Source organism: Danio rerio, chromosome 18 (genome assembly GCF_052040795.2).
Source record: "Danio rerio strain M-AB ecotype USA chromosome 18, GRCz13ab, whole genome shotgun sequence".
Lineage (NCBI taxonomy): Eukaryota > Metazoa > Chordata > Actinopteri > Cypriniformes > Danionidae > Danio > Danio rerio.
In genome coordinates this window covers 29,597,688-29,611,597 of record NC_141038.1, presented here as the reverse complement: position 1 = coordinate 29,611,597, position 13,910 = coordinate 29,597,688, and the positions used below count along the sequence as shown (strand labels likewise).

Here is a 13,910-nt window from a genome sequence, read left to right as displayed (position 1 = left end):
TTGTTTAGGGGTGGGGTTAGGTGCCACGCCTCCTTTTTAAAATTGTACAATTTCATACGACTGAACTTGTACGTATGCGTACAAATTAACCACTAAACTGTCAAAATGTAAAATACTTACATTTTCTCGTGAGATCAGGCTGGTTTTGCATTTAATCAACGATTTCTTATCTAAGCTAGAAAAGAAGTTTTAGACATTTGGGAATATTCTGTTTTACTAAAATGGATAAAAGTTTAGAACTTTTTCCCAAAATTGTTTAACTAAAGAAAATTTCCATAAACACTAATATAGAGTTCATATCTCTTCATTACATTTCATGCATTGATCTGGAATGTTGAATTTGTAAAGCAGTCCTGGAGTTACAGTCTCATATTTACTTTGCAATTCTATTGTAAAACGGTTGTCATTTATTAAATGTTCCACTGCAGTCTTACTAAAATTAAACTGATTTTGAAAGATGCATTCTACAATGTAAAAAATGTAGATAATCACGATTAATTCCAACATAAAGGAATTCATTTAGTTTGTTAGTTTTTACAAGTTTAAGTAGATTGAACATAAAACAATTAAGTTGTCCTAAAAATAAACGGAATTGTGTTGTTGCAGCTCATTTTAAACAAGTAGTTTGAACAAACAGTGAATGCTATTTTTGAGTGTATACCTCTGTGATCTGTAAACCCTGCCTGCTTCAATTTGACAGGAGATCTCAAATAAATCATCAGTAGATGGCTGAGGCAGAGCAGCCTAAAGATTTTACTTAATTTAACCTTTTGTCATCTTTACAACAGAGTGCTGTGTAATGGAGTGCAGCAGAGCAGTGCATGAACAATTGGGCCAAGTTTCTGTACTGTCTGTGTGTGCGTTTGTATGGGACCTTTAAAAGCAGCCCAGGCTCAGTGGAAATATGTGCCTCGGCCAACATCATTCATTCATTCATTTTCTTTTCGGCTTAGTCCTTTTATTAATCAGCGGAATGAACTGCCAACTTATCCAGCTTATATTTTATGCAGGGGATGCCGTTCCAGCTGCAACCCATTACTGGGGAACACACATACACTTTCATTTACACACATACACTACAGACAAATTTTGCTTTCCAAATTCACCTATAGAGTATGTTTGGACTGTGGGGGGAAACCGGAGCACCCGGAGAAAACCCACGCAAACACAGGAAGAACATGCAAACTCCACACAGAAATGCCAACTGATCCAGCCGAGGCTTGAACCAGCAACCTTCTTGCTGTGAGGCGACAGCACTACCTGCTAGGCCACCGCGTCGCCCAGCCAACATTAGTAAAACATAAAATATTTTTCTTTGGGTACATTTCATTTCATGTTTAAGATGGAAATTTCATTACATTTACATTTACATACATCTACATTTCCACCAGTGGATCCCCAAAGAACCTGCTTGAGGTCACATGACAGCCAAGTTCACACATTATCTAGAATACTTGCAGAGCGACTTGGCTGGTAAATTCAAAAAAAGTGCAGTAAAGGCCATATTAAACATATTAAAATGGTCAATTCTGTCATTATTAACCAGAAATTAGCGCTAAATGACTGTGCTTGTATTTGTAAACATGAAGGAGGTCAGTCTTTTAGTCGATGGTTTCACTTTTATTTAAAGGCCTCCTATTTTACCTCTTTTACAAGACATAAGATCAATCTTTGGTGTCTCCAGAATGTGTCTGCGAAGATTCAGCTGAAAACATCCATCAGATTATGTATTATACAATGCAGAATATGCTCATTTTGTGATCAGAGCAAAGTGTAGCTGTTTTTTGTAGTATGTGCCTTTAAATGCTAATGAGCTGGTTCTCCCTGCCCACCATTCTCACCTATGTGGGTGTCTGTTCTCATTTGTCAGATAAACAGTAGTCGGTGACAGAGACAGACAAGGATGAAGCAGAAATCCAGCTCATTAGTCTATTATGTATTTATGGTGGAGTTTATCCAAATCTTTTGACGAGGAGTCACACACAAATGCCGTTACAAAGTTTGCAGTATACACACACACAAACACACACACACTCACGTTTACTGACACTATATGGCTGTGGTGATTCTAGCACTTATGAGTTACACAGCAATTTTACTGTCTTTATTACAAACGTGCACTGTAAACCTGTAAACTCATTCTTCAGGTGCAGCTGATCACAGGGAGTTGGAACAGATCTTTTAATCCCAGTTTCTTTACAAATCCTGTTCTGTGGAAATATGCCTAACTACAGAGACATGTTAATACACGGCTGTCAATCAATTCAGGGGGTGGGAAAACCACACTCCTAGGTTACATTGAACTATATAAAAAGAATTACTAGCATCTGCAGGCAGAAGCGTAAACCACAGCTAAAAAACTGTTTTGTTTACATTAAATTACAAAGAACAAATTCTGTGGATGGATAAGTAGGTTGAACAACTTCAATGAAGACATGTGGAAGAACACTTCACATGTAAAGACATCTGAGTGTCTGCAAGCGCTTGTGAGATGCTCTTTGAAACAAAACTACCTGTGTTTTACTGAAATCTGACTCACAGGATAAATTATTCATAAGCTGAATGCAGATAAACTCAGCGGTTTATCATGAGTATTTTATATATATACATTTTTTTTTTTTCTAGTATTGTAAATATTTTAGATTAAAAAGGAAAAGCCTTGGGACCTAGGACAGTACTGAGATGTGCTCCATAACAAGGGCATTTTAAATCGAGTATAAAGTGTAACCCAATAGTTTTCCTGTACTTCACACTAAATTAAAGCTACATTTTCTTGATTTTGGTCGCTGGTTCGAGTCTCGGCTGGATCAGTTGGCATTTCTCTGTGGAGTTTGCATGTTCCCCCAGTGTTCACGTGGGTTTTTTCCAGGTGCTCCGGTTTCCCCCACAAGTCCAAAGACATGTAGTACAGGTGAATTGGGTAGGCTAAAATTGTCCAAAGTGTATGAGTGTGAATGAGTTTCTGTTTTTCCAGTGATATGTTGCAGCTGGAAGGGCATCCGTGTCGTAAAACATATGCTGGATAAGTTGAACCCTGGCAACAAAAGTATGTACACCCCTAAGTGAAAATGTGAAATGTCAATATTTTGTGTGGCCATCATCATTTTCCAGTATGGTTTTAATTCTCTTGGGCATGGAGTTGACCAGAGCTTCACAGGTTGCCACTGAAATTCTCTTCCACTCCTCCATCACAACATCATGGAGGTGGTGGACATTTGACACCTTGTGCTCCTCCACCTTCCTTTTCAGAATGCCCCAGAGGTGTTCTATGGGGCTTATGTCAGGAGACATGCTTGGCCAGTCCATCACCTTTTGGCCATACCATCAGCCTCTTTAGCAAGCCAGTGGTCATCCTGGAGGTGTGTTTGGGGTCATTATCATACAGGAACACTGCTCTGCAGTCCAGTTTCCTGAGAGAACTGCTTCAGTATGTCACAGTCCATGTTAGAATTTATGTTTCCCTCAATGAAATGTAGCTCCCCAATGCCAGCAGCAAGTTTGCAAGTTTTCTTGCATCGTCTTTAGAAGAGGTTTCCTTTTAGGACCACAAATCATGCAGACTAATTTGATGTAGTGTGCAGCGTACGATCTGAGCGCTGACAGGCTGACCTCCCATATTTTCAATCTCTGCAGCAATGCTGGAAGCACTCATCTGTCTGTTTTTTTAAAGACAATCTTTGGATGTGATGCTGAGAACGTGCACTCAGCTTCTTTGGCTGACCATGGCGAGGCCTGTTCTGGGAAGAACCTGTCCTCTTAAAGCACTGAATCGTCTGGGCCACTGTGCTACAGCACAGTTCCAGAGTGTTGGCTATCGTTTTATAGACTAGGCCATCTTTATGTAAGGCAACAATTTGTTTTTCAGGTGTCTGAGTTTTGTTTGCAATGTTGAACTTTCAGTGGCCTGGATGAGAAAGTGGAAGAGCTTTTATACCAAATTTAACTCACCTGCTATCTGTGGATACCTGTGACAGTATAACACTTATGAGTTACATGACACAGGGAAAGTAAAATGACTAATTGTGCTCAATTTTGACATTTTCACTTGTGTACTCAATTTTGTTGCCAGGGGTTCAGCTATTATTGGCTGTATTTACAGTTATTTTGAGAGGACAATAAATTTACACTGCTATAAACACTTTACACTGACTACAATTATTGTGTTAAAGAGTCATTTCTGCAGTGTTGTCCTATAAAAATTTATATATGATATATATTATATATGATAGCAGTAGGATTTTTTTTACTAATTTTAATTTATAAATTAAAAATCTGCTGCTATATTTGCACATGGATATATGAAATTATGGATAGACCCTATAGCAGGGTGATGACGCACACACACAACTCATCTGCAAGCTTAGTGATAGTCCATTTTTAAAAGACACGGGATGGTTATCAGGATGTTTGTGCAGCATGCCTCCTTTTAATGAAATTAATTGTTAATTTTTATTTTAAAATACTATGACTTATTGAAATGTGTGTAACGAATAACTGTATTAATGCCTCCCTCACTTGAAATGATTTGTGGTAAAACTTTAGGAAGTGGAAGTATTATAGATTTAACAATATTAAAACTTTCTTTTCAGAAAAGTGTTTAGTAAAGCAACCTAATGCTTGTATGCCATGTCAAAATAAGGGGTGTTTTATTTAAAACTTAAAAGCATAAGAGTTGTTTAACACAGCAAGAAGGTCGCTGGGTCACTGGTTCGAACCTTGGCTCAGTTGGCGTCTCTGTGTGGAGTTTGCATGTTCTCCCTGCCTTCGCGTGGGTTTCCTCTGGGTGCTCCGGTTTCCCCCACAATCCAAAGACATGCAGTACAGGTGAATTAGGGCTAAATTGTCCCTAATGTATGAGTGTGTGTGTGAATGTGTGTGTGGATGTTTCCCAGAGATGGGTTGCGGCTGGAAGGGCATCCGCTGCGTAAAAACTTGCTGGATTATTTGGCGGTTCATTCCTCTGTAGCGAACCTGGATTAATAAAGGGACTAAGCCGACAAGAAAATGAATGATGAATGTTATTTGAAATAAAAAATGAAAAACAAATCATTATGTAAATTATTTTTTTCTGTTTTTTACCATGAAAAAGAAAACAAGCAGTTTTTCATTTATTTTTAAAATTCAAAAATTGTAAATTAAAAAACGCATTGGATTTCAAATTTCGTTTTTTAATTTTAAAACGAAAATGAAAAATGTCTAATTTTTCATTATCTGTTTAAAATGGAAATCCAATGACCAAAAGATACACTGACCTATCATTGTAGGAAGGAGATCACTTGCATGAGGATAATCATATTCGGGTATGGCATCTAAAAAAACGTTAAAAATCACCTGGTGTGGGTGCTTATTTGGAAACATTTGGTCCCCCAGACAACATACTTTCATTCACAAAGGATACAGGATCTCTGCAGCTGCTCTCCCAGCATTTACTAAACCAGCAAACCTCAGCATCTAAAAAAATCAGCCCGTGCTGCTGTGGACCGTTTTTAATGCTCCTTTGCACCAGTTGATTTATGACGCCCACTGTGCAGTATGAGCACATGATTAGTCCTGATTACACGCTTTGGGACAACAGTGTTATCGCATGCAATAAAACGATGCTTGTAACAGCGTGCAGCCACGTCAGGGACACATATGTGTTTAAGCGTGTTATAAAGACAATAGGGTGCTGCAATCTTGAGTGTAGAGCTGCAGTTTTCATCAGCGCGCGCCTACACACTTCACTGCGTTACTGCTGGACGCTAGCTCACGTGCGCTCCACCAAACACACACACACATACACACACACACACACACTTCACAAAAGTCAAACCAAAGTAATTGCATTGACTATTGGACACATGCTATGAATGTGCATGCTAAACATCTCGAATGACCAATGAGCAATAACAGTAGGCCTATTGGTTATTTAAATATCTCGAGGCCAATACTGCACGCAAATATAGATATATAGCAAACATAAATGAATAAATAAATAAAAAAAATAATGAATGATTGAATAAAAAAATCGGAATCTGATGTGCTTTTGGATGCAAGATAATCACCAGCCTATTTATTTATTTATTTTATATATTTGTTTGTTTGTTTTAATGCCAATCAGCAGGACTGGCTATATTATAAATATATAATAATAATAATAATAATAATAACAATAATAATAATTATCATTATTTATTTTAATACATAATGAATAGCGATGGTGATGATAATAATAATAATAGTAATAATAATAATTATTAATAATAATAATAATAATAAAATTATTATAAAATAAAATAAATATAGTATATAAATCACAAACGTAAGTTTCTTGATAAACATCATACAGATGACAACAATACTACTAAAATATATTTCCTTTATAAATAAATAAATAAATAAATAAATAAATAAATACATAAATAAATAAATAAATAAATAAATAAATAAATAAATAAATAAATAAATAAATAAATAAATGTTAAGAATCTTTACTAGACTTGGGTGGAAACGCAGTATTTTAAAGTGTCGGTTCAACATAAAAATAAAAATAAAACATCGACTTACCGTCAGAAGCCTGCGCGTTGTGTAATAAAAGTAAGAATATTGCTAAAGATGAGAGTTTAGCGCTCCGCATCCCTGTGCACGAGCATCCTCTCCTCCAGTCTCCAGAGCGCAGGACGCTGCTGCTCAGTCTGCGCAAATCTCTCCAGATCCCAGCCACGCGAACAGCCATTTGGGTTTGCAGAGGAGGTGGCCCGGTGTCGGTAGTGGACCAGACATCTGCTCAGATCCGCGAGTCAGTGGGACGTGCGGTGGTCACGCCGCTCCAAGTGCCAGAAGAGAGCCGCATTCGTGGAAATGTCCATATAGTCCACCATCACTGCGACAAGGGGGACGCGAGAGAGCTCTGCAGTTTTTGGGGGAGGCCTGGTTTATCTAAAGCTCGCAGTCCTGCTTAACCCTCATAATGAGAGCGGAGGATAGAAGAGATGCATGTAATTCTTTGTCTGTCTTATAAAAAAAAAGTGTTCCCGCATGCGAGCGAGATGTAGTTTTGTGACATGTGCAAGCTCTAGTGGACAACCGAGAGTATTACCGGGTAATAAATCACTTAAAAAGGTAAGAGAGATAGTTCACCCAAAACCGAAAATTCTGTACAGATCTTTTGTTTATTTCACACCTTTATGAATTTATTTCTTCTGTTGAACACAAAATAAAATATTTTGAAAAATGTTGGAAACCTGGAACCGCTGACTTCCACATAACAATGTAAAATATTATATATTATGGTTTACCTAAAACTGAAAATTCAGTAATTTACTGACCCTTTTCTTGTTTCAAACCAATGAATTTCTTTATTTTGTTGAACAAAAAAACAAGGTATTTTGAAAAATGTTGGAAACCTGAAATTGTTGACTTATAACCAGGGGTGGATTTAACCAATAAGCAAGGCAAGCAGCTGCTTAGGGCCCCAGGAAATCTGAGGGCCTCCAAATAAATACCTAGACGTATAAATGATACCTAAAAAAATTATATATAACATTGTTTTGTATAATATTTAATCAATAAGGGTAAATTTTTTTAACATAATTATATGCCTAATTTAAACCCCCACTTTCAATCATGGACCAGTTCATGTTTTACAAGATGCTTTTCATGTTATTAATATTTTACATCATTATAAAAAGTAGAAAAGAAGATTGAATGATATAGGAAAAAATAAACAGAAAAATAATAATGAAAATGTTAAAGTACGAAAGGTGCATTTTAGAACTTTTGGGCGCCATGGCTGGAATTGCTTAGGGCCCCAAAATCACTAAATCTGCCCCTGCATATAACAATGTAAAATAATATGTATTATAACTGAAAATTCAGTCATCATTTACTGACGCTTTACTTGTTTCAAATCCTTATGAGTTTCTTTTTTTTGTTGAACAAAAAAGATATTTTAAAAAATGTTGGAAAACTGTAACCGTTAACTTTCATAGTTTACTGTAAAAAATGCTGGGTTCCATAACTTATTAGTTCACTGAAGAAAAAAAAAAAAAAATTTCTATAAAATTGTTGCAAACAATTTATCTGGGTTGATTTTAAACAAACAAATTAAATGTAGTAATTTTCAACTTAATTTGTTTATTTAAATACAACCCAAACACATTGTTTACAACCACTTAACTTAAAAACAAAATAGTAAATCCAAGGAATCATCTTTGAATCATTTTTTTAGTACTCTTACAAACTTAAGTGGATTGAACATATAACCATAAAGTTGTTCCCCTAAAAACTCAAGGATTGTGTTGTTTCAACTCATTTTAAATAAGCAGTTTCAACAAACACCAAACATCATTTTTATTTGTTTTTCCTACTAAACTCAAAAAAGAGAGAGATTTCTGCTGATATTTAAATTACTTTACTGAATCAACAAAATTCTTCAGATTTATTTGAAACAACTTCACTGTTTTTATGTTCAATCTACTTCAATTTGTGTGGAACTGTTAATTTTTATTTATTTTTTTACATTATATAAAGCATTTTGAGAGATGTAAACAAACTATGGTCCCTATATATTTTGTGTTTTGCACTTTTAATTTTTAAACCTTCCGAGAATCCAAAAAGAGTCACATATTGATAATTAATGTTATGATAGCTGTTTTAACATTACGTTTTGATTGAATTGCCTCTTACTGTAATGAAATAGTTTGATAACAAGCAGGAAATGTTCATAGGTCAATGACATGACCATTGAAATGGTCTATAGCAGGGGTTCTTAATATCCGTTCTGTGTCCAGCAGATTTTAACTCCAACCCCAACCAGACAATTTAATTTCTGGGTGAACCAACTCTCATAATGAGTTACTAGTTAAGTTGTTTGTATTACTTTTCTAATTACTATGCCTGAAAATAATCAAATTACTTAATATGGAATTTAATTCAATACTTTATTCAGCTACATAAAATCCCAACACAAAACTTTAAAAATGAATCCATTGATTCTTTAAATGAGTGAATAATGGAATTGTATTTTCTAAAATGTCATACTAGCATTTTAATAACAAACAACTTTAGCGAATACAGAATATTACTGTAATGCTGAAAAAAAAAATTAAATATTGTATGTATGAAATGTTTCAAAGCCGCACCGTGCACCATACATCATATTGTCTTTGACTATTAATTCATAAGTCCATAGGTTTCTTTAGCATGTGCACTTGTTTGAAAATTGAAACCTAATTATCATTATTATTATTATTATTATTATTATTATTATTATTATTATTATTATTATTATTATTATTATTATTATTAGCAGCAGCAGCAGCAGCATTAGTATATTATAGTTATCACGTTATTAATAATCCTTCATACTGTTAGTTCAATCCTTCTTTTTAATATTATTCTTTACTTTGGGTTTGTACAATTCATAATTATTATTATAATAATTTTTTTTTAATTCTCATTGTTTTGTTTGCTGCACTTTATTTTTCGACTCCCTTTTCTTCCTTTCCTTTTCTTCCACTCCTCCCCTTCCTTTTCTGTTTTCCGTTCTTTTCCTCTTTCCTCTCCTACTTACTATAATTATTATAATTTATTATTACTACTATTATTATTATTATTTGTCCTCTACATGATTTCCCAACCTCCCTTCACCTCGTCACTTTTATCATTAATGGTATTACTTTTGTTATTATTATCATTATTATTACTGTTTTGACTTGTCCTCCTGTTATCTCCTCATTATCATTATTATAAGTATTTATACCATTGTCATTATTAAGGTTGCTGTAGTTGTAGTAGTAGTAGAAGTAGTAGTAGTAGTAGTAGTATCAATTGTAGATGTGATTATTGAAGTAGTATTAGATGTCGTTGGTGTAGTGGTATCAGAAGTAGTAAAGATGTAGATGTAGATGTTGTAGTAGCAGTGACTGCTGTAGTAGTTTCAGTAGTAGTAGTTGTTGTAGTAGTATTAGTTGTAGCAGATGTTGTAGAAATAGTCATTGTTGTAGTTGTATCAGTAATACTAGACACTGTGGTTGTAGTAGTAGCAGTAGTAGTAGTTGTAATATTAGTAACTTTCTGTAGTAGTAGTTGGTCTAGTACTTGTTATTTATTACTATGGTTGTTGTCAGTTATTATTACTGTTGTCCTTTATTTTTCTGCCATTATTACTATCATACATTACAAGCATTGTTGTTACTCCTTACCACTGACTGGTTTCTTTCTGTTTAATTTATATCTATGATACTTGCTTCATTTATTGACTGTTTTTGTCCCTAATGACATGTCCACCAAGTTACCGTTAAACACGCGCGCTCACACACGCACGCACACCTACCAGTACCTGACTATATTGTTTTTGTTTTTTGTATTTTTGGTTGATGTTTCTTTGTATTTGTATGATCCTATTCTAATCATATTCTAATTATATATATATATATATATATATATATATTAGGGATGTGCGGAGCAGCCGGTATTTGTATTTGTATTTGTATTTGTTGAGGGGGGAAAAGTATTTGTATTTGTATTTGTATTCGAGTAAAATTCAAAATGGCGCAAAAATATATATTTTTTCTATTACACTTCTAATTTACATTATAGTGAAAGTATTGTTTAATTATACCCATTATATAAATTATAGACATGCAATATTGGTTGTTGTTTTTGAACATGTGACAAGAAATGTCATTGAAAAGAAAATAACATAGAAGCCATTATCTCATCCATGGTTAAACCAACAACTAATAAAATACCATTGTGAATATTATGAACCCCACCACCACCGTTCTTGTTGAAGGACACTGAATAGACAGAATAAAAACAAATAATACTTCAAAAAACTGTTCTTCTTCTGAAAGAACTTCTTTCCCATGGACAGAATTCCAAAAACTAAAATTAACTAAATAAATCTAAATAAACCCCTGACTGGGAGATCTGGCAAAACAAAAGTATTCTATATAATACTAAAAGATACAGCCCTGCTATTATCATCTGCCAGCCACAAAAAAGACACAAAGTTTTTTTTTTTTTTTTTTTTTTTTTATGTTTGAAACTGACTTGCTGGGGCAGAATGTGGCTGTGTTGATGGTTTGGTGCTTGTGGAGGATTTAGCAGAACATAGCTGTGCTGATTGAGGGGATTGATGCTTGTGGGGGGTTCGCAGACAGTATCAGGAGAGGATGCTTTTAGTGCATGTGATAATACATTACATAGAAGGTTGCGCAGTGGCACAGTGAGTACCACTGTCGCGTCACAGCAAGAAGGTTGCTGGTTCGAGCCATTACTGGGTTCTCCCCATGTTGGTGTGGGTTTCCTCCGGGTGCTCCGGTTTCCCCCACAGTCCAAACACATGCAATACAGGTGAATTGGGTAAGCTAAATTGTCCCTATTGTGTGTGTGTGTGAAAGAGAGTGTATGGATGTTTCTCAGTGCTGGGTAGCAGCTGGAAGGGCAGCCACTGCGTAAATCATATGCTGGATAAATTGGTGGTTCATTCCACTGTGGCAACCCCAGATTGATAAAGGAACTTAGCCGAAAAGAAATGAATGATTATGCATAGATGTTGACAGATGTTTAATATCTCTGCCGATTTCACTTTTGCACACATTATACAGTATCACTTTGTTTTATCTGCAGCACCACTGACTGTAAAATTCTTCCACAAAGAACATGTTTTTTTTTTTTCTTTTGACTGGTGGAGGACCAAGAAATGGCTCAGAAGCAGTCTCACTCTTTTTCTATTCGGGTGCGGGAAGTTTCTATAAAGTGACGGGAAGCTATGCTAAGGTTAACTAGCCTATAGCATATATCTTGCTGTCTGCAAAAGACAGTAATGTAGACGTACCATATAACTCCCATAAGTGCATACTATTCGACACAACTGCAAAAGCATCATTTTAACCTTTATAAACGAACGTTAACGTTACTCTGTCAACAGTCTATTGTCTAAATTACCGCGCTAACAGAGCTAATGTTGCGTAAACAGAGCACCCGGTTGCAAACTTCCCGATCCCGATCAAACTGCGCTACAAGTTTATAAACTGCATCTGGAACCCAATTAAGGTACAAAAATCTATTTAACAAAAATAATGATGCAGATAAGATTTTTTTCGCTCAGCCGAGCCTTCTCTGTCTGTATCTGTGAAGAAGATTGTGCCAGACACCTCCGCCCCGCCCTCCAACTGAGCGTCTCTCTCGCTCTCGCTCTCTCTCTCTCTCTCTCTCTCTCTCTCTCTCTCTCTCTCTCTCTCTCACTCACTCACTCACTCACTCACTCACTCACTCACTCACTGTGGTCTCATGAGGAAACGCAGCTTTTTGATATAGTGTTTTTCTTGCTCCCGAATACAAATAATTTTTCAAGTATTTGTTCGAAATAAGTATTCGTAAAAACACGCTATTCGTGCCTTTCCGAATACCGTATTCGGGTTCGGCTCCACCCTTAATATATATATATATATATATATATATATATATATATATATATATATATATATATATATATATATATATATATATAAACCTTGTGTGGATTAAAACAGAATTATTCTTCAAAGTATGTTTGTATATCAAAAGTGATTATTGCCTTAGGCTTCACGGTGGCATAGTGACTATTCGCAAAGTCATTGTCATTTTCTATGCAACGGCGCTACTTGTTTACAGTCCTTAAAATGTAACCAATTAGTTTACTTTATTTTACTTTTTAAAATTACTTTACCCAAAACTTGTTTACACATTTCCATTATTTGCCCAAAGCATGTGAACATGTAACATAAATTCCATTCTAACGCCACATGATTTCACACTCTGGCATAACAGTGCAGAATTAAATCAAATCACCAGAAAACTAAACCTGCTGGGGCTTCATAACCCAGATTCTCATTTCCAAAAGTGAAATGTTTCTTTTCAGGGGTAAAATCTGTGCTTAGTTATGATATTTTTGAAGTGGCAGTATATAAGATATACCTATTTTTCAGAGAAATATCATAGACCTCCAACATAGGCTTATTGGAAATATGTTTCCAGGGCTAAATTTTTGAGAACTGACAAATATGTACCCTGGACTACATTTTCTATACCTACGCCATCTACATTTCTCAAATACGTTTCTGGCGCATGTTTTCTTGTCCTAGCAATTTCTCATTTTCCTTTTACACACAAAATGCAGCCATACAGTATGTACCAGCGAGCACATATTTGTTGGTTCTCAAAAATGTAACCCTGGGCACATAAGTACCTTTCACATTTACAGACTTTTCAAGAGTTTACACTTAGCTAATGATTGAAACTAAAGCGTATTTGGCACACTGTCCCGGGAGAGAGCCCAGAGCTCACAATAACCTTGAGCCCAGGCTCCCTCCCGTTTGAAGGGCGAGAGGAGAGTTTGAGCTCAGGTAGGTTTCGAGAACTCCCTTGATTGTGAACTGCAGAGATAAATTTAACTAAGAGTTGCCTTAGGATCCTATTTTGAAATAGTCAATTTACTTATGGTGTATGTCTTTGGATGGTGGGAGGAAAGTAGAAAACCCGAGGAAAACCTACACAAACACGGGGAGAACATACAAACTCCACACAGAAACGCCAACTGGTTGGGATCTTGCTGTGAGGCAACAATGCTAACCACTGTGCCATCGTGCCGCCCTATCAGAGGAGGGGAGGAGTAGGGATGGAAGGGTGGACTCTTTAAGACGAAGATGACTGGAGTAGGAAGCTTTGGTAATTTATAGTATGTCAGTATTCATCTGATTGGTGCAATATACAGTATGGAGCTGATGCGGTACCAGCTTAGTTCAATCATAAGCAAGTTATAACCTCTCAAAATTAAGTTTACAAATAAAGCACACTTCCAGAAAATTACTTGCAATGTTCCAAAAAAGCATCATGTGAACGGACCCTTTTTGAAAACACCGGTAAATTCATTCCGGCAATTC

The 13,910-nt window shown here is 35.6% G+C and overlaps 1 protein-coding gene across 6 annotated transcripts in view; it reads right to left on the bottom strand.

The window, feature by feature from the left end:
• The window catches only part of kiaa1549lb (KIAA1549-like b), a 238,712-nt gene extending 231,761 nt beyond the window's left edge, over positions 1-6,951 (bottom strand). For all 6 annotated transcript variants that reach the window (XR_015515017.1, XR_015515018.1, XR_015515019.1 and 3 more), the window contains exon 1: positions 6,547-6,951. Coding sequence is in view for 2 of the 6 variants with exons in the window: in XM_087293220.1 (XP_087149346.1) it covers positions 6,547-6,715 (169 nt within the window). In the remaining 4 variants the exon portion in view is untranslated. The remainder of the gene's footprint in view (positions 1-6,546) is intronic.
• Positions 6,952-13,910: the final 6,959 nt, after the last annotated feature.